We start from the raw sequence: 26,153 nt of genomic DNA, 5'->3' as shown, positions 1-26,153 counted from the left end.
AACAAATGGTGGTAGGTCATGAAGTAGACTGACTTCTCTTTCAGTATCTAGTGTTTCCCTGTGGTTGTAGCAAAAGCAAGTGGTTTGGCTTTTCTTCAGCTGTTCCCTTGCCAAAACACACATGTCAGTTTCTGGCACGTAGACTGTAGCGCAGATGCTGTCAAGAAGGAAAGTTGTCATTTCACTTTTTGGGCCTGGGCCATGTTGGAGTAATAGCCAGATTATTGCAGAACTTCCCTGTGGCCCTAGTGTCATAATCCTACTTTGCATGCTGGGTCTCCCTGGTCAGGAAGCCACCAAACTGACAATGGCCAGCATGCACCACTCCAGTGTTCTGGGCATATGTCCATGTGACCGCAGGAGCCTTCTGTTCACATTTGCACTTATTTATTTAGCAGACTCTTTTCTCCAAAGCAACTTCCAATAAACTCTCTGTTGTTACTAGCCCACACCTTATTCACCAAGGTGACTTGCACTGCTAGATACACTACTTACAATGGGTCACTCACCCATACATCATACCCAAATAGCATGTATTTGGACTGTGGGAGGAAAGCGGAGCACCTGGAGAAAACCCACGCAGAGAACATGCAAACTCCACACAGACTGAGCGGGGATTGAACCCATGTCCACTCGCACCACTCAGGCACTGTGAGACAGCAACACTACTCACTGTGGCACCAGTGAACTTCTGACTTATTTTGACAGTTCTTGGCACAGACTTGAACATATTGTGAGATCTGGCAATGTTCCTGAAGCAACTCAAGGGTCACATTGAAATAACCTTTTAAATGCTTGACTAAATTCAAAAGCACTGTTTTGAAACTTTAATTTTTTTTTCTCCCCTTCTTAATCTTGATAGGGCTGTGCTCTTTACATCAGGGTTTAGGAAGTTACCATGAATCTCTACGTGTGTGTGTTTTATTTATTAATGGATAAACATGATCTTGGGTAACTAAATTGGGTGTCGGTTAGTATATTAACATTTAAAAACTGTTGGCTAATTGGATAACAAATGTCTATTCACATGATACTAATTTATCAAAGTGACTCACATTTCTGCTACAGTGCCCTAAATGTTACCTCAGTCTGCAAGATATATTTATTTACAAGTGGTTACTGATATGTTGCTGTATAGACCCATCTATAGTAGATGAAATTGAAGTGGGGAGTGACTGATAGTGTGTGTCACCTTTTAGTTTAGAATCAAATGTCTTAGAGATTAAACAAAACTGTTCTCTCATTTTAGTCTTGGAACTGACTCCAGAATACCTAGAATTCTACAAGGTTGTTGGACTGGACAACATTCTTGACTTAGTAGTATGATGTTCTGGGACATGGTTGTAATGACAGCAAGACAAATCCTACAAACTCTGGTCTCTTTCCTTTCTGCCTTCTGTTTAAAAAGTTTCTGAAAAGATGTATTTGGTTAAATAATTGGGGGAAAGGAAGGAGACTGAGTTACTTGGAATTTATAGCACAAAGGTAGTTTTGCACACATGCTTACATGTCGGTTGCTTCATTACTGTTCTGAAGAATACTGGAAGGAGTTTATGGGGAATGGGTTGTGCCGTTTGAACAGTTACCAATTGAATTAATCGGTTTGTATCCCAGTTCACTTAATTTGGTTAATAGTTTGGTTAGTTTTTAAATTTCCTTAAATACATCTGTTTAAACAAGATTTATGATAGAATTCAACCTGTCTGTATGCAGAATTATCATGATTAAGTCTCAAACTGCTTATCCTGGTAGTTTCAGCAGTGGGAACAGGCTAAACAGGGTAGCCAGACATCCTTTCCACAGCAACGGCTCTCTAGTCGTTCACAGACCACTTGAGAGATATAATCTCTCCAGCATGTTCTGGGTCTGCCCCAGGGTGTCCTCCTAGTGTGGCACACCCAGTACACCTCACATCTGAGATGCTCATCCTGACTAGGTGTCCAAACCACTTTAACTGGCTTTGCTTGAGCTGGAAGACCGGTGGTCCTGCTGAAGTTCATGGATCGCTCGGCTCATCACTCTTACGAATGTTTTACATTTATTCATTTAGCTGATGCTTTTCTCCAAAACAACTTAGAAAACTTGAGGAAAAATTGCCTGAAACTGGAAGGTAAAAGTAATTTTTGCAGAAGAAAGCATTTTGAGCAGTTAATTACACTGGGCTATCAGTGGGTATGCTTATTGCAGAACTTGTTACAACATTAGTCTTTCTTAATGCTTTACTGTATTTCATAATAACTGGTGCAATATGATTTCAGTAAACATGGGCCTCCACCTCTTATCTAAGTAAGATGCCATGTTATGCTGAGTAGTATCCTCAGTAATGTAGGAGTTGTTGCTAAGGCTCAGCAGCTGCTGTGTTCTCAATCAGCACCCTACCCCTGTATCCTAAGGTTGAGAACACCTTGTACATGTCAACTGGAGAGTACACAATGGAACATCGTGCTCTGGTAATATTTATTTCAGAAATTTGATCAGTTTTTGTTATGCAACATTAATCTAGCATGACTTTCTACACTACAGCCCAACCCATTCTACATGACCGAGGCAACATGGTGTTCTTGCTGGTTAAGAACAGTCTTAGTCATTTAGTGACCAAAGTCTGGCTTAATGTCATCCATTTGGAGAAAAAAATGATTTCAGGGTGGTCTGAATGGCAGATTTCTTGTTGTTTGGTGTTGTGAACTAGGGATAAGCCATATGTGTGTAATGTTCTATGGAATGTGAACAAAAGCTGCATTGTTGAGATCAGCAGAAATGTAAGATTTGTTTGTGTGTGAATGTAGCTATAAGTTTTAAGATTGTTGCTGCATTCCAGTTTTTTCATACTTACTGCAGAAAGGAAGGTTTCACTGTTTCAATATAGGACAAACAAATGTTATGCTTATTCATACCTTAACATGAAAGCGATACTGGGTCTGTAATAAGGGACATGGTGTATATATTGTCAGCATGGTGACAATGGTACCATAGTGAAGATGTTCATCATATAAAATGAACCAGGTTTTGTGGGTCTGTAGCAGTCTAAATTGGTCTTGAAAAGATTTGTAATAATCAGAAGCTGAAAAATTGGTGAATTTTGGCTATGTACAATGTCTGGCATGAAGCTAAATTCTGGCATTTAGTTTTTGTAACTGCAGCCATGAAATGGAAAAAGGCATATCTCTACCAAGATTTTTTTTTTTTTTTTTAATATAAAAAAAAAAAAGGTTCTCTGTCTTTCTGTGGGATTTCTATGCATATCATTTGCATATCCATAGACTGGCCAAATTTTATTGGTTTAAACATCTCTCTGAGTGATCCTTCCATTGAGAAATTTGGAGCTCTGTAGGTTAGAGATTATAACGGAACTTTGCATGTTCTTGCTTTTTGATTTGAAGACTTGAAGTATATGGAGTGAATGTGTTCTTTGTGTACATGCATGTGAAGCAGTGTATATCTCCTTATCTGTGTGGAATTAGACCCTCCGTGCTTTCCTTATCAACCTATACCTATTTGTTCAAACCTTCCAATGTTCACCACAGTCCTCCTGCACTCTGGCTACTGGAAATATAACTATCAAATCTGAAAGCACATCTTGTACAGAGAAGTTTATATTTCAGTTAGATTTCTGGGACCTAATTGATGGTTTAAGGCTGCATTGCAGATCTGTCTACTGCATATAATTTTGTTTAGGTCAATTTTTGTCTTAGATTAAAAAAAACACAGTAATATATAATACTGTATAATTAATAATCACTTTTATTTGGTAGTTTGAAGGATAGGAGATGCTGGAGAGGTGCTTGTCCTCTATAGAACATGTTACAAAAGACATGCACCCCCACACCTACCTACCAGCAGCACCCAGAAGTATGGAGAAATGTTTCTGCAAACACCCTTTATCTGTAGTGAACATACTTAGCAGGCAGCAGTTGGGTCAATGATGTAATCTGAAACTTGAGCTTATTTATGGCCCTTTGGTTCAAGCAGAAGCTTTTTATGACTGGGGGGGGGGCTGTCAAAGATCTGTACATTTTCTTTTGTCCACAACAATGCATTTTGAACTATTGAGGTTATTTTAAAGACTGACTGAAAAATTTGTACTGAATTTTGTGTTTTTTTTTTTTTTTTTTTTGCGTGCAGCTTAAGGAATCTTCAGTGAGGGAAGTCATGATTTAAATGTGAGGATAACATATGACTTGGCTTTTACATAATTTTCCCCCTAGTATTACTTTACACAATATTTGTACTGTCTTAGATCTTTTTACTGAGTGTTTAAAAAAAGCTTGAGTCATTTTTCTGAAACTTTACTGTCAGCTAGGGTCTTTGTGGATTTTGGAGTTTCTCTGATCAGAGGTTGCTGAATGTTTTAGTTCGGTTTCATGCTGATCTAGGGGGGAGGGAATACAGAAGCATTTTGCTTTTCTGAAATCACATTATACTGTAAGATATAACATTTCTGAAGATTTCATGTACTGCATTATAATTAGTCATGCTCTAGTGGTGAGGATGTTGATAAGCCAGAACTGAAACTTTCCCATTTTGCTCTGAGAAACAGTGGACAAAATTGTCAGCCCCCCTAGGTTTTAAACCCCCTGCTAGGATAGAAATTATAAAATGCCATAGAAACACATTGTTTGAGTACTGTTTTTTTTTCACTGAAATCCACACGTATAGTAATATTCAAATGTTCTAAGTATCGCAGAAGTCATTTCTGTCTTTGCGTATAAATTCCAAGTATCTGTGGGGAATTCAAAAGCTACCTGTACATGACATCTTATGGGTTGTTGGTGCTTGGTCAAGAGTGACTCAGTCAAGATGGATTCATATGCAGTTCTGCAGTGGATTTGTTGGGTTATTGAGAAGTTTCTCCTGTCATCTCCTGGGATGGACTGTGTGAAAGAGAGAACTCCTTCCCCTAAACTGGTAGAACACATACTTGAAACTAAAGTTCTTACTTCAATAAAGGAACATCCACTCCAAATGGCTATACTCCAGCCAAAGGCATTGAACATGCTTTTGTTCTATGGTTGATTCATGCAAGATGCCAATGTGTCTGTCTGCTCTACTTGGATATAGATTGTGTAGCCAGGCCCCCAGTATCTCCAGGTTCGTTTGCTATATAGCTGCTTTCTATTCACCTCTGCACCCAAAAAGTTCTTCCAGTTGAGAAATTTGCAGCCTTAACAATATTTCCTGCTCTATTTGCTGAGTGAAACAACCACACGCCCACTTTACTTCCACCAACCCCCTTGTGATCAGGGGTCCAAAGACACTATGCTGCAATATACATTAACCAGAGACTAACTTAAAAGTATGCCAGTAGTGCTAAAAGGCTTTCAACAATTAACTAAAGTTGGTAGGCCAGTTTGTTCTAAATACTCAAGATGACTAGGTGTCTGATCACATTATTAGTCATGATTTGTTCAATTTATTGTGAGTTAAAATAACATGTAGCCTGACACCTCATCTTTTAACCTGTCATAATGATTAAATTGCTTTTAATGCACTTATTCTATAGGTTGCTTGCCTGGTCATTGTGGAAAATGATTCAGCAGTGCTCTGACTCATTCACTGAGAGCAAAGCTTTTTTTTATGTTTGTGGTTTACTAATTTACTGTAGTCTTACCACTAATAATAACTATTCGGCAATCTTCCCTGCTTGTTAACTGCAACTCGTGGTTTTCTTTTTGTTTACATCCGTAAATATAGGGCACAATTTTGCATAACTTTTCCAGTGACAAAAACTGGCTTCGGTAGCATCCTAATCCTGAAAAATATATTGCCAAAAATAAACTGACTTTTGTAACTGTGCTGTTTAAACCTTTTGTTTAAAGGCTCCTAGCAAACTGTATATTTTTACTTTATTTCCAGAAAGATCTGAGAGGTGTAGTGATACTGCGCAGAAGAAACTTCGTCTCTGAATCGGCTGCTAAATTGGACTGACCTGACTACCACCTGCACCAGTTTCCCTTGAACAGTGTGGATCCAGCAGCAACGTGTGCACTAGAACTGGGGCTGGTATCCGGGGAGGGAGCACCAGGGTATTTCTCCCTCCCTTCAAAGGATTTATAGTAAAGAATTTCACAGCACTATCAAGATTCATTTCTTAATTTTTTTTGTAAAGGGCATTAGCACTATAAATAATAGATTCCCCCCCCCCTCTCCTTGAAGCAAACAGAAATTTGGCCTGAGATTACAATCCAGGAGCCTCATACAGAGGAGGAAGGAGGCTAGAAAGTGGTGATCAGAGTTGAGATGAAGCTACAGGCTGTGATGGAGAATCTGCACCGGCAACAGAGGGCCAAGTTGCTCTTGGAGCAGCAGCAGCAGCAGCAGCAGCAGCAGCAGCAGCAGCAGCAGCAGCAGCAGCAGCAGTCAGTGGCTCCCCAACAGACTGGCCAGCCTCAACCATTAAGCTCTTCCCACAACAACACTGTGGAACCAGAGGAGGAGGCCATGGGGAGCCCCGTCACAGAGGCAGAGCAGTCCCAAATGGCAGCATTGGCAGCCATGCGGGCTGTGGCTGATGGCCTTCAGCGGACCCCTGACAGTCCAATGTCAGAGCACAGCAGTGTGGGGGAGGAAGATGAGGTTGATGATGATGAAGGGGAGGGACAGTACAAGGACATGATGGGCTCAGACGAAGAGGAGCACATGTGAGTATTTTCTCCTTGGCTGATTATAAAGTATGTGACTCAGTGTTCACTAAATATTTTTCTTGTGTTAAAATCATGTGGTTCTTTTATAGAACAGTGTTGTCTAACATTACCACTAAGATCTGTTCTGGTCTAGATCTACCATTTTCACAGGTTTCAGGGCTCTTTTTAAACCATCTACTGCCAGATAATGTGGATATCAAGGCACAGTACTCCACAGTGCTTGCACATTGAGAACATGAGAATTAAATCTAACATTTTTGTTACGACAGATGGAACACTAAAATCTTAGATGTATTGAAAATTTCCCAAGTATTTATGGTATGTTTTATAGAAATGTTTTGTACATTTGACATCCATAAACAGCATCCAGATAGTTTTGTGTATGCCAGGATTTACTTATGCTTTTAGTTTAATATTAATTTACTTTTTAAAATATGTTTAATTCATGGTCTGTAGACTTTACAATCTCATGACAGAGTACAGAAAAGTCTCTTGAGATAAAAGTTCAAGTTAATTTTTTGTTTGCTTTCTGTTTTGTTGGCACAGTAAGCAAAAGTGGGATGAGGAAGACTTTGAGAGAGAGATGGATGAGGATTATGAAGATGAGCTGAGTGAGGAAGGTACACCAATTGGCCGGGACAGGATGACCACAGGGAAAGGCATCCTTTTGTTGCCCCATCGTCAGCTACATCCCCACCCCCAGATGGCAAAGGGCCGACACAGCCTGGACCCAGAGCCCAGAGCATCCAGCCTTCAGTCTCATGGTTCTCATAGTCAGCTGGGTGGCCAGGACCATGGTGACTGGACCTATGAGGAGCAGTTCAGACAGGTATGGCCTCAACATTGTCTCCTGCTTGTGTGAAAGTCATTACAATGATTGATTGATTATTTATTTATTTATTTATTTATTTATTTATTTATTGGAACTTTTCAAGGAGTATTTCAGTTTCAGAGTTGTACCGATAATGTAAACTGCTCCAGTGAAATATTTAAGTAAATCTTTCAATGGTACAACAGCAGATCCCTTCCAATGAATGAAGCCTTGGCATGCTCTTGAGCCTTTTTTTAATTATTATTTTTTTAAATTTTAAAATAAGTGGAGTTTTACTCATGTTAAATGTAATTTTTCACAATAGGAATGGTATTGCTAAGCAGTGAAAGCAACCGTTTTGTGTAAGCAGTAAATAAAATGTCAGTTTTCCTTTCCCCCTCTCGTGCCGGTAATACCTGTAACAAGATATGCAACGTGATGTAGTTATTATATTTCTTTCTTTCTTTCTTTCTTTCTTTCTTTCTTTATTTATTTTTTTTTATTTAGTTATTTTCTTTTAATAACTGAAACTTAAGTGTTCACCCTGTCTTGTGACACAATGTCTGCAGAATAATTAGATTTTTATGGTTCCTCAAATTAATGACTATTGTTGGCAGTTACTTAATCAGTGCCTCCAGGAGGATACGTTATATATTCATCAGTCAGATTTCATAATATTTGTTAAATACTTGGTGCGGCCAAAAGTTCCACACAGTATTCAGGTGACAAGAGCAACACAGATAGGAAGGAGTTAAATTTTGGAGGTTTATTTCTGGCAGGTGGGTGGAGGCCAGTGGAATGTGCCTGAGGGGGAATTATAATCTGACCAGGCTGGACACAGACCTTGGCAGAGCAGTTTGCAGCTCTGTATCAGGCCGTGTCACTTGCGAGGATTCTAATTTGAAAGTGAGCCGAGTTTGAGCCTCAGCACTCCAGGTGACCATCTGAAGACAAGTGTTTTCCTTGGCCCCCAAAGCTTTTCTTCTTTAAATTGTGAAGAGAAAAGTCAAAATGTAAAATGTCAGCTTTTCTCTAGACAGTGGGGTGTTTGAATTTAGTTAATCCTTCAAGGCACATTTCCAATAAGATGATATAATTACTTCTCACTGGCTGAAATAATCCAGATTATGAATCAAAATTTGATTTGTGATTTTTGGCAGACACTTTATAAAGATGAAGATAAAGTAGCTATCCTAATCACTTACTTGTGCCCTCACCCCTCTTTCCCTCCTCCACTGGAAGGGCGAATGCCTGTAGCTGTTTTTATTTGTTACATGGAAAATGATCCTGCCTACACCCTTCCAGACCCCCTCCCCACACTGAAGGATATTTTTATAAATGCAACATTCATCATACACGGACATGTCTATCTTAAGAGATAGAACATGAAGAAATCTTATCACAAGATTTTGTTACTCTGGTACAGTGAAAACTGGTAGTGTATAATGGAGGGGAGGGGGGGGGTCCCATCACACAGGGAACAAGTCAAACCTGAATGTTCAACGGCCAGCCTCTACGTCTGTTTTCAGAACTTCCCCAGGCAGTTAGATCTGTTCCTGTGTAGTCATGACATTTGGGCAAAACGGGTTTATGCGAATTACAGGAGAAAAAGTGAAACCGAAATATAAAATGTTGGCAATATTCAGGTAGAGTACTAATACCTGCTGAAAGCAGGTACTTGAAATAAAGAACATCACTTGCTAACAAGGATTATTTAACTCCCTCTGGCTGTTGTGTGGCCCTTTCTTTCAGAAAAGCTCTTTAGGGTTTCTAAATGTTGGCTGTCTGAGGATGTTGTAGGCTTAACAACAAAGACAGAAAAGATGGATCATAAGGATGGGGTTCATAAAATATCTTGATTGTCCTTTGTCTTTATTACCTTAAATATGCTTTCTTATCCTCACTGCTTTGAGGAGAAACAGCCTACCTGCTGTAGCCAGTTGGAGGAATGAAAGGGGATGGGGGTTTTTCCACATTTTTCAAATAAGCTGATAATTACTCATGTCACGCTAAAGGCCCATGTTAAAGAACTGAAAGGTTATCCAGTTCAGAGGTATCGGTTCATCATGCCACCGCAAAAGAGTGGCAATATATGAACAAATGTAAGCAGCCTCTTCAATGGCACTGTCCATAGCCTGTTATGATCCCATTACATGACCACCCCAAGGCAAACGGCCTTTGAAGTTTCACCTCTTGTCTGTCCTTCTGTATTTCAAATGCAAACACGGCAGATGGAACCCAGATGGATAGTAAAGAAGGAATCTCTTTAAAAATTCATTGTACACTCTTGTTGGCCTGTGTATATTGAGGGTAGCATTAAAGATTAATTGGTTTAGCCTGGATGGAGGAAGGGCTATGGTCATGGGCCCCATGGCAGGTATATAGAGGCCTACCCGCAATCCCAGTCTGTCACTGAGAAAACTGGTCACTTTGAATACATAGATTGATTGATTGCTGCTGAATGTATTTGTTTTTTAATTTATTTTTTTTGTATAGTTAATACAGGTATTTTCAAATGTGCCCCATGCTTATTTGGTCCTCAGACCTTCCTAGTTTTCAGATTAGAGTGCACAAATATCACTGCAAGCAGTGTACAGCCTTAAACATATCGTTCCAAAATGCAAAACCATATCACTTCCATCTATATTGCAGTGCTGTTAAAATTGTGTGTGTGTGTGTGTGTGTGTGTGTGTGTGTGTGTGTGTGTGTGTGTGTGTGTGAGAGACATTTGTGGTTTATCTGAAATTTGGTCCAAAAACATGGTTTTATTATATTCAGACAGTATTTTTGTTATGCCAAAAAAAGTGTAAAGTCAATTTAAAAATATATATATATATTTTTTTTTTCCTTACCTGGAATAAACATACATGTATCTGTACAAATAATTGGATGGTGGGAACAAGGCAGACACAGAGAATAATGTGACTCAGCACTGTTTATCATTTGCTTTATTTAGCCGCTGACGCATGTTTGTCAAAATCTAGCCAAAAAAGTGCTGCTAAAATTTCTGTAGTCATGTTGACCAAACCTCTTAATTTTTTTTTTTGTGTGTGTGTGTGTGTGTGTGTGTGTGTGTGTGTTCATTCAGGATTAGCTGTGAAGGTTTCAGTAGTCTTGGACACTTTTTTTTGTAGTCCTTAGCATCTGTTGGAAATAACAGAATAAGGTGCTATAGCAAGCTTAAAATCCAGTAGTAAAGAACAGAAAGTAAAAAGACAAAGCCACAGGTAGTGTGGCAGTTATGGGAGTCGCCTTGTGATATGAAATCCCATTTGAATGCTACTCCTGTTGCAGTACTTTGGATGAAGCTGCTTAGAATGAGTTGAGGCAGTAGGAATACCCTGCTGTATAAGTCATGGCAAAGAGTCATCTAGGATAAAGGTGCCAGCTAAATAATGGCTAATAACAAAAAAAGATCTTGAGGAGGAAGGGAACCAAGGGATGGTGGGAATCAATGGCACAATCTGAACAAAATCCAAGTGAAGCATGAAGTTAAGGGCTTGCTCCTAGCTGTAAGGCACAACATTGGATGGTGTCCAGCAAATACTTTTTTGTGCTTGGCTCGTGTCAAAGTAGCGCAGCCAAGGGGATTCTGGAAATTGGCCGGCATTCAGTGCAACTTTGTGGATTTGGGGGGGCATTAGTCATGCAGGAATGTAAACAAAGAAGGCCCATGTCAGTTCATCTGTGACCCTTCTGTGACTTGCCTGCTCTTGTGATGCTGCATTTTCTTGATTTATTTTGATGTGTAATCCCCCCCCCCCCCCTTCAGGTTTGTTTTTCAAATGAGCAATATCATTTCTCTGTAGAAAGAACCTATGAATGTATGATGCAGCTGTGGATGTAAATATATTATCTGAAACAAGAACAGTCATGACTAAGTGTGAAGCGACAGCCGTTAATAATACAGGAAAACCACATACTTGCTAGTTTCTTGTCTTGTAAATTTCATGTGTAATTGTCTTAGTTCATTAACTCTAGAGGAAACATTTAATAATATGCTAGTCAACATCAGAAAAGTGACTTTAAAGCATTTTGCTCTCATATTTGGCTAAGTTACTTTGTATTCTTTATTAAATGATAGGAATGCCAAGCTGATGAGCAGGAGGAGGGTGTGTGTGTGTGTGTGTGTGTGTGTGTGTGTGTGTGTGTGTGTGTGTGTGTGTGTGTGTGTTGTTTGCTGGGGGTCCTGAAATTTTAGAATTTTGTAGTTATGTTACAAACCTAAGCTATGCTGTACAAGTTTTTATTCATGTATTTAATGAAGTGGTGAATCTGGTCTATTTCACCTATTAACACTATGATCAGAAGTTATGAACTGTTGTAGTTTAATCAGGAAATTGACTATATAACAATGATCTCTATCAGACAAGGGTTGTTTTTAGTCTTTGTCAAATGAAGCTAGGCATATATATTATGTATAATGAGTAGTTCAGGGCCCACCCCCTGTTCCTGCCACTGTCTCTCTGTTCTCTTTGTCCACTAGCACATACAACACAGCACAGGGGAGGACAGCTTACAAGAAGCGAACAAATCAGGGGTCAGGAAGGTTAAACGCCTGCCCATTCACCTATCGATTGGCCCGTGTGACCACAACAGCTCTATTTCTTTCAGAATGCCATGTAAAAAGGGTCCCAGGGTTGTAAACCTTGCGATGTGGGTTTTCTTTTCTGGAGTAGTGGTGGAGTGGAGGCTCTGCTGGGTCCATGGTTCCGGAGATAGCGGTATGTTTTTAGTTTCAGTATCCTTATTCCAAAGGGGTGAGAAGCAGGCCATACAGCTGTCTCCTAGCTGCATGACTCCACCACCCATGCGGAAAGGCTGAGGGCCTGGCACTCTCCAGAATAGCTTATCTGTCCAGGCACAACACTCCATCCATGGTCACCCCAAATCCTGTTAGCCTGGCTGAATGCTTTATTTATATGATTAAATTTGACCTTGCATCTCAAAGACTAGACCTCCATAAAGGGGAAACTTAAATCTAACTGCGTGGAGCTTTTTTTTACACAACAGGAGCATACTTGCATTTATTCATTTAGCAGATACTTTTCTCCAAAGCGACGTACATCTCAGCAAAAATAAAAAGAAAATACTTGTTATGCCTGTCTTGATTTTTGCGACTACTTGGAGACTGTAGAAGTTCTACAAAGACCTCAGCCTTGATTATCTGTTGTAATTATTTTTTCACTTCCCTTAAACTTCAACATGTTATGGTTCCTTCCTGATTTTTATTTGTAATCATGATAAAATCGTATTTGGACCTTTATGTTGCACATATTTCAAAACTGAATTGAGAAATAATACTTGGGTGCAAGTAGGCAAAACAAAATGAGGAAGCTGGCATCCTGTTAGCTTTATTAAGGAGGAACATTGCTGTCATTCATATTTTGCATGGGCCTGAACCCCAGTCTGAGTATAATACAGTCCTGACAAGATCTGTGACATTCTGAGAATAATAAATGGGACAAATACAGGGCCTATAATGAATACTAGCCAAACATCATTGCCTCTGCAAAAAAGAAAAGGTAATGGGAAGATTTTTATACTGGTCTGGTGCAGCCAGTGTAAAATATTCATATCTGTATAATACAACGTGCAAGTTTTAAGGTCTTTGGAAGTCTTATGTACATACAAGTTTTGTTTCATAAAACATGGTACACTGCAAATTACACTCCTGTGTAATTTTAAACATCAAAAGAGGCCCTGATTTCCTCCTGGACATTGTTGATGACTGTGGCTGATATAGTATACCTCAAATACTGTAGTTTAGATGATTAATCACTGCTGATGCATAATTCCTGATCTTCACATTAAACCATTGTGATCATTTTGAATGTGCTTTTGTCTGTTCATCAGTGCTGACAACAGAGAAGAATGTAGGAAAATGTATGTGTACATACTTGAAGGCTTGTAGAGTTTTATTTACACACACACACACACACACACACACACACACACACACACACACACACACACACACACACACAGAACCGCTTGTCCCATACGGGGTCACGGGGAACCGGAGCCTACTCGGCAACACAGGGCGTAAGGCCGGAGGGGGAGGGGACACACCCAGGACGGGACGCCAGTCCGTCGCAAGGCACCCCAAGCGGGACTCGAACCCCAGACCCACCGGAGAGCAGGATCATGGTTCAACCCACTGCGCCACCGCACCCCCCCCCCTAGTTTTATTTATATTCTCAGGAATTTTACTAAACTTAATATACAAAGTGAAGTGAAATTCCTACCCGAGAATATAAATAAAACCCTAGGGCTGGCTGCTCGTGGCACAGCGAATAATGCTGCTGTCTCACGGCACCTGGGTAGTGCGAGAGGACGTGAGTTCAATCCCTGCACAGTGTATGTGGAGTTTGCATGTTCTCCCCATGTCTGTGTGGGTTTCCTCCCACAGTCCAAAGACATGCTGTTCAGGTTCACTCATAGTGTGCGAGTAACAGAGTGTATTCCACTGATGTATGGATGAGTGACCTGTTGTAAGTAGTGTATCTAGAAGTGTAAGTCACTGTGGTGAATGAGGTGTGTGGGCTGATTACACTACATAGTTTAGTGGAAGTTGCTTTAGAGAAAAGTTTCTGCTAAATAAAAAAAAAAAAAAAAAAAGTAAATATTGACAGGTTTACAGAGTAGAAGTGTTTCTGAATTCCATATTTGGTTATTAAAAATACAGAAGGAAAATGTAAAAATTAAGGTGCATATATTTTTATTCTGAGAGCCTTTCCAGCTCAACATTTCTTGTGTTCAACAAAATTTCCTCAAGTAAATTTAGTTTAGCATGGCTGATCTTTTGTCCACAGCTATTGCCCCAACTCTGCAATGAGTATTTGAAGTCCAATCAAGCCAAAACATGTTTATGGATGCTACAAACCAAATTAGTACTTTGTCTCAGCTAAAATGGCACTTGTTTGCCCCAGAACAGGATCTTGCACAATTTATACATTGCTCTAAAACATGACTATCCATCTAGTGATTCTACAAATGTGAGACTTTCACAAAGGACAGAGTACCTGAATAGTTTTGTGTGTATGGGTGTCTTAAGTCTGATTCTGGGAAATTCTAGCCGTTAAAGACATCATATGACATGTCAGGTGTTACTCAGATGGGGAATTTAACTGATCTTTTTTTTTTTTTTAAACCAACTACAGGTGTGATTTTAAAAATCATTTGTTTACTAATTTATTTGTTTAACTACTGAAAAGGAAGTAAGCCTTTTCAGATGAGGGAACTGAGTAGTTAACCAAATTAATCCATTGTTTTCAAAGGCTTGTTTTAAGATGACTTGGTGGGGGGGGGATAGATCTAACGGTGGTGAATTCTTCTGAATGCATTTGAATTTTTTTAAAATACTTTCTTAATGAAAGTCATCCCAATGTGTGCATCAGATGCCAGACCTTATAACCCTCCACCAAAACATTAAATCCACTTGCCTAATATCGCATAGGTCCCCCTCATGTTGCCAAAACAGCTCTGACGTGATAAGGTATGGACTCCACAAGACCTCTGGAGGTGTCCTATAGTAGCTGGCACCAAGAAGTTATCAGCAGATCCTTTAAGTCCTGTAAGTTGCAAGGTGGGGCCTCCATGGATCAGACTTGGTTTTTCCAGTACATCCCACAAATGCGCTATCAGATTGAGATCTGAGAAATTTGGAGGTCAAGTCAGCACCTTGAACTCTGTCATGTTCCTCAAACCATTCCTGAGCAATTTTTGCAGTGTGGCAGCGTGCATTATCCCTCTGAATAAGGCCACTGTCATCAAGGAATACTGTTGCCGTGAGGGGGTGTACGTGGTCTGCAACAATCTTTAGGTAGGTGGTACATGTCAAAGTAACATCCACATGAATGCCGGGATTCAGTTTCCCAGCAGAACATGGGCCAGAGTATCACACTGCCTCTGCTGGCTTGCCTTCTTTCCACAGTACATCCTGCTGCCATCTCTTCCTCAGGTAAATGACACAAGCACCTGCCCGTCCAGACAAGGCCACCTTCTTCTATTGCTCCATGGCCTAATTCTGACACTCATGTGCCCATTGTAGGCTCTTTCAGTGGTGGACAAGGGTCAGCATGGGCACTCTGACTGACCTGTGGCCACACAGCCCCATATGCGGCAAGCTGCAATGCACTGTTGTGTTCTGACACCTTTCTGTCATGGCCAGTATTAAGGTTTTCAGCAATTTGTGCTCTTCTGTTGACCAGACAGTCTTGGGTGGTTGTCCTTCCTTTGACCACTTTTGGTAGGTACTTACCACTGCATACCAAGAACACCCCACAAGACATGCTGTTTTGGAGTTGCTCTGACCCAGTCCTCTGGCCATCACAATTTGGCCCTTGTCAAAGTCGCTCAGATCCTTACGCTTGCCCATTTTTCCTACTTCTCACACATCACATTCAAGAACTGACTGTTCACTTGCTGCCTAATATATCCCACCCCTTGACAGGTGCCGCCGTAATGATATAATCAGTTATTCACTTCACCTCTCAGTGGTTTTAATGTTGTAGCTGATCAGCGTATATAAAACCCATGCAAATAAGAGGCTTGTACAGTAGTTTCACAAAGATGGTGTGTGAGGGTTTTCTTTACCTGTGTTTGTATTCTTAGAATAGATGTAATGTTGTGTAGTTAACAAATTCCAGGCTAACTGTTTCTGTATTTTAAAAGGTTTTATCTTCTGACTAATGCACTGATTGTCCTGTCCAGTCTTTCTGCCAGATTACATCATGGCCTTCTTAAGGCTGCTAGCTTTGATTGGGAAGTGACTGGCAGATGTTAAATGATGGGGCAGCATTTTAGTGTGAGGGGAGTTCATGCTATATGTGTATGTAAGCGCACACAGGTGTGCTCTTGCACCCTAGTTTGAGTTGGGGTTCAGTTGCTAAGCCGATGGCACAGTTTGCTGGGCGCTGCTGCAGTTTTACCATAGCATGTGAAATTGAAGTATCATGCCCTCATTTGCTATGTCTCATGTAAATATGGCTTGTATGTACATGCATATATATATACACACACACACACACACAATTTGTTGAAGCTGCTTGTCCCAGGCGGGGTCGCAGTGAGCCGGAGCCCGGGCCGGAGCCCAACCCGGCAACAGAGGGCATAAGGCTGAAAGGGGAGGGGACACGCCCAGGGCGGGACACCAGCCTGTTGCAAGGCACCCCAAGCGGGACTTTAACACCAGACCCACTGTGGAACAGGACCCGGCCAAGCCCGCTGCACCACCGCACCCTGTTTACGTTCATACAGCTGTAACAAAATTAAATGCTCTTTTAAGGGAAACAGGCTTATTAATTACATACTGGGGCTTTGTTGCTGGTAGATTTTGGAAGCCATTTGAACTGCATGTTTCTATTGCTTTTGTATGATAGAAAATGGTTTTTGCAGTAAGTATCAAGATATTCTGAATACCTCAACATTTCATTGAAACCTAGGCTCCAGATGACTTGCTCAGGACGTGGCAGTTTTTGAAATAAGATGGATTTTATTGAAACTGGTAGTCATTTAAAAAAAAGTGTCAGTTGTCAACATTGTGATGCAGTTTTTCTTCATATATTCTGGGTGGATGTTAAAGCTGGCTTGGCAAGAGCCACTGTTTGAGATGCATTGACAGTGAAGAATGGAGGGCAGATGACTACCCCTCCCCCTAAAGTCGTAGGGAAAAAGGACTTCAGCAGATGTCAAACACAAATGTGTTTTGTTTCTATTGTAAAATTTAATGAACTTGAGCTCTTAAATTCTTTACATAATACAGCATTGCACCTTTCACAATGCATGCATTGTGTATCTGCCTGAATTTTAAAAAGAAGTATCGCAAGGAGATGCCTTATTAGCATGTGTGCTTTTTATTTTACTCCATGCAAAAAACCTAGAATTCCCCACCCAGTTAAGCAGATAAGCAGATGTGTTCTACTTAGACAGGGGTTGGAGGTGGGTTTGGGGATGGGGGTGGGAGCAGCACTGGGGGTCTCAGAGGTTCTTGAAGCAGAGATGAAGATGTATCCAGGAATAAGAACAAGAAGGAGCCAGTTAATGAACACAATGAGATGAGTGGAGAGGACTGGACTGTTTAGTTACGTTTGTACCTTCATTTTTGCCATTGTTTGGGTCGATCTTCCGTTTACCAATTGCTGATAATCTGGAAAAAAAAAATTTATCTTAACAGCGGGTTATTTCCACTTCCACAAGTGGTACGCTCAGACACACCCTTGACTTCACACCCAGAAGTTATTTGCTTTCATTTCTCTTGCTGCTACACATCAGAATGCCAACCTGTAAGCTATAAATTTAAAAAACACAGCAAAGTTTAAGACTTGATAACCAAGAGGGAACCAGTGCATTGTCTTGCATTTGCATTTACATTTACATCTATTTATTTAGCAGACTTTCTCCAAAGTGATTTCCAATGAACTCTATGTAGTGTTATCAGCCCACAGACCTTATTCACCAATTTATCCTTTGTATATTCTTGGTTTCTGTATTTGAACAATATTTTATGTTTATTTTACTGGTTGCTCATTCTTTGGTTTTTCAAAGCCTCCAGTTTCAGTACTAAAGTCAAGCTGTGTTTCTGGGTTGTGGTGAGCTACATTTGGACACAAGGGGGAGTTCAGGACTGGCAGGAGGGTAGAGGCGAAAGGAAGGTGACGACTGAACCGTCATGGACAAGGAGGAAGCAGGAGAAAGGGGTTCCATTAGAAACTGGGAGAGAGACTGAGGGGAGCCATTTAAAAGATTTGCAGCATGGCACTCCTCAGATATGCATACATCCTGTAATTAAGACTCTACTTGCCCCCCAGCTCCACATTACTGCCCCTCCTTCCCCATCCCCCACTAACTGCCCCCTGTGCCTTGGATAATAAGATCTTAAGGCTGCTTCCCGTCACTAATGAGTCCTAAATGGCACAAAGGGAATGGCCATCTTGTGGCTGCAGTATGAGCCTGTCAAACAGAGAAACTTTTTTTTCCCCCCCCTCTCCCAGATTTACCTTTCTCAGAGATTGAATTTGTAAGGAGCTATTATCTCTGCTTTGGTGCCAGTTGACCAGACATCAAAGTTTTCATTTTATTCATTCATTCATTCATTCAGTCATTTATTTCTTCCTTCCCCCCCTTTCTCTCCTCTCTTATTTTCACACCGTTTAGCCATGGAAACAACAAGGTTGTGTATTTTAAATGACTTTCAGAGATGTTTGTTTTTCATACAAGTTCTGTCTGTGGTTGTTTATCATGAAAATTGATCCTGCCACACATTTTTGTCTGTCTGGCAAACAAAAGTCAAGAGTGGTGAGAAGCTTGGTGTAAAAGAAGACACACCCTGCAGAGGCTTCAGTTACGCAGCCACGTCCTCAACAAATGTCCCTGGCTTTTTTTTTTTTTTTGGTTCTTCTTAATCCACAGTGGCACTCAAGAACCACAAAAGTTCTCCTCCCTCTATGTGTCTCAAAACATCAACCCTGTTTACTAACGTAAAGTCAGAGCTCAGATCCTGTTGATTTGATTGCTGACACAGCTTTTTTTTTTTTTTTTTTTAAAAACTAACAGCTCTATGAATTGGATGGAGACCCCAACAGAAAAGAATTTCTGGATGACCTCTTCAGCTTCATGCAACAGAGAGGTAGGCTCTGGGTTCGCTATCATGAGGACAGTAATATGGTGGTTCACCCCCCCCGTTCCCAGGATTAGACTTTCATGGCTGCAGGTCATGGGTTGATCCTGCATGACCCCCCCAAGGAAGGCTCATCCTAAATATAATCAGCTTTTTTTTTTTTTTTTTTTTTTTTTTTTTTTTTTTTTTCTCCTCCCTGTTGGTGAATTTTTTTTCTGAAACTTTATAGCAAGTCAAATTCACAAGACATGCAATTTTTACAGAACATAATTCATAGGCGGTAAACAATTTATTTTGTTCACTGAATTTACACACACTGTATTTGCCTGCTGTATCACTTCTTCCAAATGGGCAAAACGCAAATCATCAATGTCTTACTTTTGAAAAGGAACACTTTTGTTGTTGTAGTTTCCTATATATTGAAATTACTCAGCAAAAAACCTGCTACTTTTGGACATTTCTATTCTCAAAGAACGTTTTTCTGTTAATAACCTGCACTCGAGAATTATCTGAAGTTAACATTTCCGGTTAATGGTTTGTGTAAGCTGCTGTATGTCATTTTGTATCATTTGAATAACCAACCTTTCCCTGAAATGCTCTTTTTCACAAAGTCCTAATATGTGGCCTTCAGTCCCTTTTGCTCTAGTTCTAGTTCCACTGGAACCAAATTCAGGAGTGGGTCGCTGTACTCAACAATTTGTTACACTACCCAGTGTTATAAATGTGAGGTACTGCCCCCTGCAGACTGCAGAAGGAAGCACCTAGATCTTATACTCTGTCTGCAGCTGCACAATAAACTACCTACATCCAGACCTTCTGCTCCTCCAGAGTTTCCCTGTTTAAAACAAGTACTAATTAGGGTTATTTTTTTAAGTTGCATGTTTTGAATAATGTGAAGTTTTTTTTTTTTTTTTTTTTTTTTTTTTTTTTTTTTTTTTCCCCTCCTTAGAAAATAACTTTGTACCCAGTATAAAATCCATTGAGTTGAGATAATTATAGAGACAATGAAGGGGAAATTGAGTAACTAATCATAACATCTGTCATTCAAACTTCTGAGGTTTGAGGAAGTATGGATTGGATTATGGAAGGATGTAAAAATTCACATGACCTCCTCTTTGCTTCTGTAAGGGACCCCAGTGAACAGGATTCCCATCATGGCCAAGCAAGTCCTAGACCTTTATATGCTGTACCAGCTGGTGACAGAGAAGGGAGGCCTGGTGGAGGTCATCAATAAGAAGCTGTGGAGGGAGATCACTAAAGGACTCAATCTGCCTACCTCAATCACCAGTGCTGCATTCACCCTCAGGACACAGTGAGTAACTGGACTAAAGAGGAAGGAGTTCTCTGTTTATGAATTTGTCATTATATGTAACAGTAGAAAGAGTAAATGGTAGTCCTGTGACTGATATCCTGTAAAATAAGTTCTTGTATCTGTCAGATACATGAAGTACTTGTACCCTTATGAATGTGAAAAACGGGGCCTCAGCAACCCCACCGAGCTCCAGGCAGCCATCGACAGCAACAGACGAGAGGGCCGTCGGCAGGGGTTTGGTAGCTCGCTCTTCACTTACTCCCCCAATGGCACTCCAACCATGCTGTCCTCACCCAAGCTTACCATGCCAACCATGGGTGTGGCAGTGGGGACCAATGGGGTACCACTAACTCCGATTCAGAAAATCAAGAAAGGTGAGAAGGTGACAGGGGTATAAAGGTAAATCTTTTTGTATCAGAGGTTGAAATTCTGTTTCTACCAGGCTGGGAACCTGCAGATTCTTTAAATCTCTAACCACAAGGAGCATATGGTCTCCTACAGTAACTGGTTGTGTCAAATTAAGTGATTAATGGTTTGTAAGACGACAGACCCAGAAACAGCTCTGGGCCTTCAGATGCAGGATTTCCTGCACTTGCTCCAGAATGTTGAGAATTTTTGATGCTAACAATAAAGTTGACCTCCTCCGAATGTACTGACAAGTTCATCACTCCGAAAAACATGTTTTGGATGGAAAAGTTCTTCCTTGAAATTGGAGGTACTGCTACTTGCTTTTTGAAGGGCAGCGCAGGAATACCATGCATTATGATATCTCCATGCCATTTCTGCTCTTTTGTAGAAGACGAAAGCGGTCAGGCCCAGTCAGCCGGGGGCCGGGTGCCCGGTGCTCTGGTTGGTCACTCTGTAGTGGCAGCTCAGGCTGCAGTAGCCCAGGCAGCAATGGTGGCCCAGGTGGCAGCCCTGGAGCAACTGAGGGACAAGTTGGAGACGGGCGAGCCTCCTGAGAAGAAAATGGCCTTGCCAGCCGAGGAGCACCAGCGGCTCCTGCAGAGGGCACTGCAGCACAACCTGCTGTCTATGACTGCACAGATGCCCATGAACATTCGTATCAGCAATCAAGGTAAGGCCTCTGGCCCAGGAGACCGATAATAAAGTAATATTTCATTGAATATACTGGAATACAAAACTCTGGAAATTGTAACTGTGTTCTCAGTAATTTAGCTGCACATCTGTTGGTGTATAGAAGGACATAAATGGCCAAAGCAAGATGTTCTCTACAGCTACTACACTGCCAACCAATGTGGCACTGCTGAGCTTCATTTGGGATGAGATGTCTGCCCAGTCTTTCACTGCTTGTTGCAGCAGCATAGTGTATGTACTACCTTGGTCATAGCTCAGTGTATATCTGACTGCCCTTCACTTCTTTGTATCATGCCCAAGTTTAGCCATTAGCTGCAGACCATAGGGGGGTCATGAGTTGGCAGCAGGTGGTGTAGGGGTTACAGCAGCTGTCTCTGGACATGGAAGTTGCAGGTTCCAATCCAGTCTCCTGCTATAGTACCCTTGTGCAAGATACTTGTCCTGAATTGCTCTAGAAAAGTAGTGTTAACTGTGACTCTGCATGGTGAACACTACAACATAAGAGCTGAACAGAGCTCACACAGAGAATCACCTGCATATAGCACATCAATATCACATCACACAGTCCATTCAAACTGCATGTAAATGAGAAGAGATATTTCTTCTCAATGCCAGGGGAGTCCCCAGGTCTTGTGTAAATGTAGGACAGCCTGCAAAATTACTATATTTGGTTATCAGTTTTGTGGGCAGGGTTGCACAGGTGGGGGATTTTGACATGACACATTTCAAAAGAATGTTTTTCGGAATGCAGCATTTCGGAGAACTGAGAGCAAGTAAAACTCCTGAAGCTCATACCACTGTGAGGAAATCAGTTGTAGGTGATGAGTGTAATAACCATTTTTTTTTTCTTCTTTTTTCTTGCTAATTGGGATGCTTTTAGTTTGAACTTTTTTGTGACCTTTCGTGCTTTTCTTAGCTTGACATGTTCATGGTCTTTTTTTTAAGTTATGAGTAATTTTAATTTTTTTTAAACTATGCACCCCCCCCCCCCCCCCCCCCCCCACATCTTTTCTATCCTGCAATTATTTGAATGAGCTTGACAAAGGGTGGCTTTAGTGGCTAAAAGAAGAATTATAATTTTCACAAAACTGCTTAAGTCTAAGTTTTTGTAGCTTTTCTCCCTGCTCTATCACTTCTTCCAATTGGGCAGCTTGTGTCATTGTAGTGATGATCTGTGACCCCCACCTCCATTCCACAGACTGTAGACAAGACTCTGCCCTCAACCTCAGCAACAATGGTATGAACAGCATCAGCATGTCTGTGGAACTCAACGGTGTCATCTACACTGGTAGGGATCCCTTGCCGATGTCTTGTAATACATAAAAAAGATATTTAACTACATCATATTTATCCTTTTAGACTGCAAGGTTTTTCACTTCTCATACAGTGTAAATTTAGATTCTGTTCATGGCTAGAATGCATGGAAATTGAAACCACCCAATCTCTTTTTTTTCCTTTTATGTTTATGGATAGACAGTTCTGCATTTTTGTCATGTCAAAGCAGAACTGCCTCTTTTTAAGCCATCTAAATCAGATTAACATTTCGTAATCTTAAGTGGCCCGAGTTGATTTTCAAAAAGGATTTTGAATTGTACCCTAACAGAAGCATTGTGTGTTTTACAGGCTTTCACTATTATGCAATTTCTTTCAGGGGTGCTATTTGCTCAGGCCACAGGGTCAGCCGCATCAGGACCATCTGGATCATCAGGTCCCAACAACAGCAAAACATCTGGTGGGCGAGGCGGGTCCCAGCCAGTGCCCAACACACCTACCTCATCCTCTTCCACCAACCCATCGCCTTAACAGCCTCTGACCTGTCCCTTTCTAAAGCTAACTAAAGCCAAAAAGCAACCTCATTTTCTCTTTAGCCTGCACCAAAAAGGACAAATAGAAATGAAAATTCAAATACACTATCTCAGGTTTTCTTAGCACCATTGTTTTGTTGGAACTTTTTGGAGAACTTTTTTTTGTCTATTCAGCAACCAAAATGTTTCTGAAGAGCCAGTATATAATAGAGGTATATGGACATCTTGTGAATAACTTATTTCTTCATATTACTTTCATAACTGTACAGATTACCTGAGAACAAAAGGAAAAATAAATCAATATATGGTTTTATGAACTGTTTAAACAATTTCACACATCTACTGACAATGAAGCTTCTCTTCAGATGAGGAAATTTTTTTTTTTTTTTTTTTTTTTTTTCTTTCATACGAATGTTTATTATAAACATGGTCATTGCAAAACGTATATTTAGAGTTAAAATGTGTATATACATACTATTTTATTCTTTAAATGATGGATTAGAGTATATGTTATTTCTTCAGGGCATAAAAGAGCACCGTCGTAACCTCAAGTTTCTTCTCAAACCTGTTTTCAGATTATATTATGGATTTAAATGGGATGCAATGTTTGAGAAACAGTTGGTACATGACTGTAGCCATGCTTCAGACAGAGGCCTTCCTTTTCCAAATGAACATCAACAGATAATGCAATGTATTGTTTGCTTACCTAAAGTGCTTTTTCGATTAGGATTTTTTTTTTTTTTTGTATTGTGTACTGTGTCTGATTTTGATCTTCCTTCTGGTGTTAGATTATCCTTTAGTTTATTAGCAACATATTAACATAAATTTACAGCAGCAGTCCGGTCTATAATTTCTGTCATTGTTTCCCGTTACTTGTTAATGGAGTCAAGTGCCATTATTGCAGTATGTGTGTGTGTGTGTGTGTGTGTGTGTGTATATATAGAGCAATACCTCTAGACTCCCCATGCTATAGGAGCGTATATTCACAGCTTGACTTTAACTGGTTCAAGTAACTGATACCATTGCCTTTAAATGGGGTTACAGCTGACCAGGAGTCTCTGTGTGTTGGATGAACAGAGGCATCCTTCCTTCTCAGGGTGGTTGGGTTTTTTTTTTTTTTCCCTCCTCCCCCCCTGCAGTATGTGCAGCTCTGTGTTCAAAAAACTGCATTGCAGCAGAGGAAAAAGCGATTCTGTCTCGTAAGTGAGAGGGAGGATGAGGGATGTAGTCAAAAGTCTGTGATCATGCACATGCATTCAGATTTTTTTTACAAGCTAATTTATGCAGCGGAGGGGCAAGCTTTGTTTATTGGGGGAGGGGTGAAAATTCAGGTTATGCGTGAGTTGCTATCAGGTAATTGTGGAGCTTCTTGGGTGGTTCAGAACACTGGCAGTCCAGCAACTCTCAGGCATTTATGTAGACCTATTATGCAAATAACTCAATCTTATGTGAAGTGCCGAAAGACTGCTTCTGGTCTGACATTCCCAGCTTTGTGCCATGTTTAGAACATCGGTCTGTATTATTCATCTGGCACTACTGTTTGTTGGCTACCCTGCAATGTTTTTCTTGCTCAGAAGCTTCAGGATTTGCTCTTTGTCTCCACAGGAGCCAGTTTTAATGTTAAGGCATGTGTGTTTCAAACAACTCAGGTCTTGCGCCACAGCAGTAACCAGCACCAGGAGAAGTGTATGCCCCATATGTGAGAAAATAAAACTATTTAGCAGTATGGTTACAAAAATATTTTTTTCCGACTGTATTTATTTTATCCAATGTGATGGATTTAGATTTCGTATATTAGTAAATCCAATGGCTTAGGGTTTCGTGGTGTCACGTATTTTTCTGCTTTGCAGTGTGTGCACGCTCGTGCTTGTACTAACCATTCAAATATTTTTATATTTGCTACAGAAGATTGCTCTAACTCTTGGCATTTTCCAAGTGCTACACCTCTGCACTAGCACACTAATTTCAGTTTATAAGCAGATGTCGCAGATTCATACATTAGGGACCCTCTGGTTACACTGTTACAGCAAAGTGTTTTTATTGCAACTCTTGAAATACCTCAACTTTCCTGTACTTCATTTGATAGGCCCACAACACTACCTATCAGACAGCATTGCTATCTACTTGTAGTAATGTGGACAACAATCCTGGTGGTGCAATAAAGATGTGGTAAACTTTTTACTGATTCACTGGTCTCTGATACTCCCCCATTCTATGGAATTTTTACATTCTTAGGAAATATATTTGAATACAATGCAAATTTAATAAGCTGTTAACTCATGTTACATTAGGAAGAGCCTTTGAATGCTCAGCTTTGTATCTCACTTTTCTTTAGTATAAGCATAATAAATGTTGCTGTGAATGTAGGTTTGCTGCAGCACCCACTTAATAGAATCTGTTGACCTACAAGACTGTACCGAAAGTAGAGAAATGGTTTGTTAGAATGGTTAACAAGCCATTCTACTCCATCTTAGCATAACTGATCCGCTTTATCTGGTGTCTATAAACTTATATTTGTAGAACACGGAATTGTTATTGACATTCATTGTAACTGATTACCACATATACATGACTGCATGAATGGAATTTTCTAGTTTGATATATGAAACAAGGATTAAAGAATTAATTAATTAAATACTGAGAATGTAAACTGTTGTGGTAAATATGCCCCCCCCCCCTCATAGATCAGAATTATTTAAAGGGGCAATTCCTTGAACCCTGTGTGTTAATTTCTGTTTTCAAGTCTTAGCCTTCAAGGTTGGTGGAGGACCGGATGATTTTCAGGACAACTGTCCATAGTTGCCTTGAGTTGACATTGACGGCACCTAACAGAAATTATTGTTTCCTGGTGGAGGGTATTTGAGTA

At 40.4% G+C, this 26,153-nt stretch overlaps 1 protein-coding gene across 4 annotated transcripts in view; it reads left to right on the top strand.

Annotated features, from left to right (window-relative positions):
- arid3a (AT-rich interactive domain 3A) overlaps nt 1–23,493 on the top strand; it is a 28,282-nt gene extending 4,789 nt beyond the window's left edge. For 2 of the 4 annotated variants that reach the window (XM_029254563.1, XM_029254566.1), the window contains exons 2-10: nt 5,854–6,053; nt 6,154–6,638; nt 7,188–7,470; nt 19,009–19,081; nt 20,201–20,384; nt 20,511–20,758; nt 21,181–21,462; nt 22,681–22,770; nt 23,134–23,493. In XM_029254563.1, coding sequence (XP_029110396.1) covers nt 6,238–6,638; nt 7,188–7,470; nt 19,009–19,081; nt 20,201–20,384; nt 20,511–20,758; nt 21,181–21,462; nt 22,681–22,770; nt 23,134–23,285 — 1,713 coding nt within the window. In that variant the 5' untranslated portion in view covers nt 5,854–6,053; nt 6,154–6,237 and the 3' untranslated portion in view covers nt 23,286–23,493. The remainder of the gene's footprint in view (nt 1–5,853; nt 6,054–6,153; nt 6,639–7,187; nt 7,471–19,008; nt 19,082–20,200; nt 20,385–20,510; nt 20,759–21,180; nt 21,463–22,680; nt 22,771–23,133) is intronic. The other 2 variants (XM_029254565.1, XM_029254564.1) reach the window with 2 other exon arrangements.
- The last annotated feature ends 2,660 nt before the right edge of the window (nt 23,494–26,153 follow it).

The sequence above is a fragment of the Scleropages formosus genome, chromosome 9 (assembly GCF_900964775.1).
Source record: "Scleropages formosus chromosome 9, fSclFor1.1, whole genome shotgun sequence".
Lineage (NCBI taxonomy): Eukaryota > Metazoa > Chordata > Actinopteri > Osteoglossiformes > Osteoglossidae > Scleropages > Scleropages formosus.
This window is presented reverse-complemented; position numbering and strand designations above follow the sequence as displayed.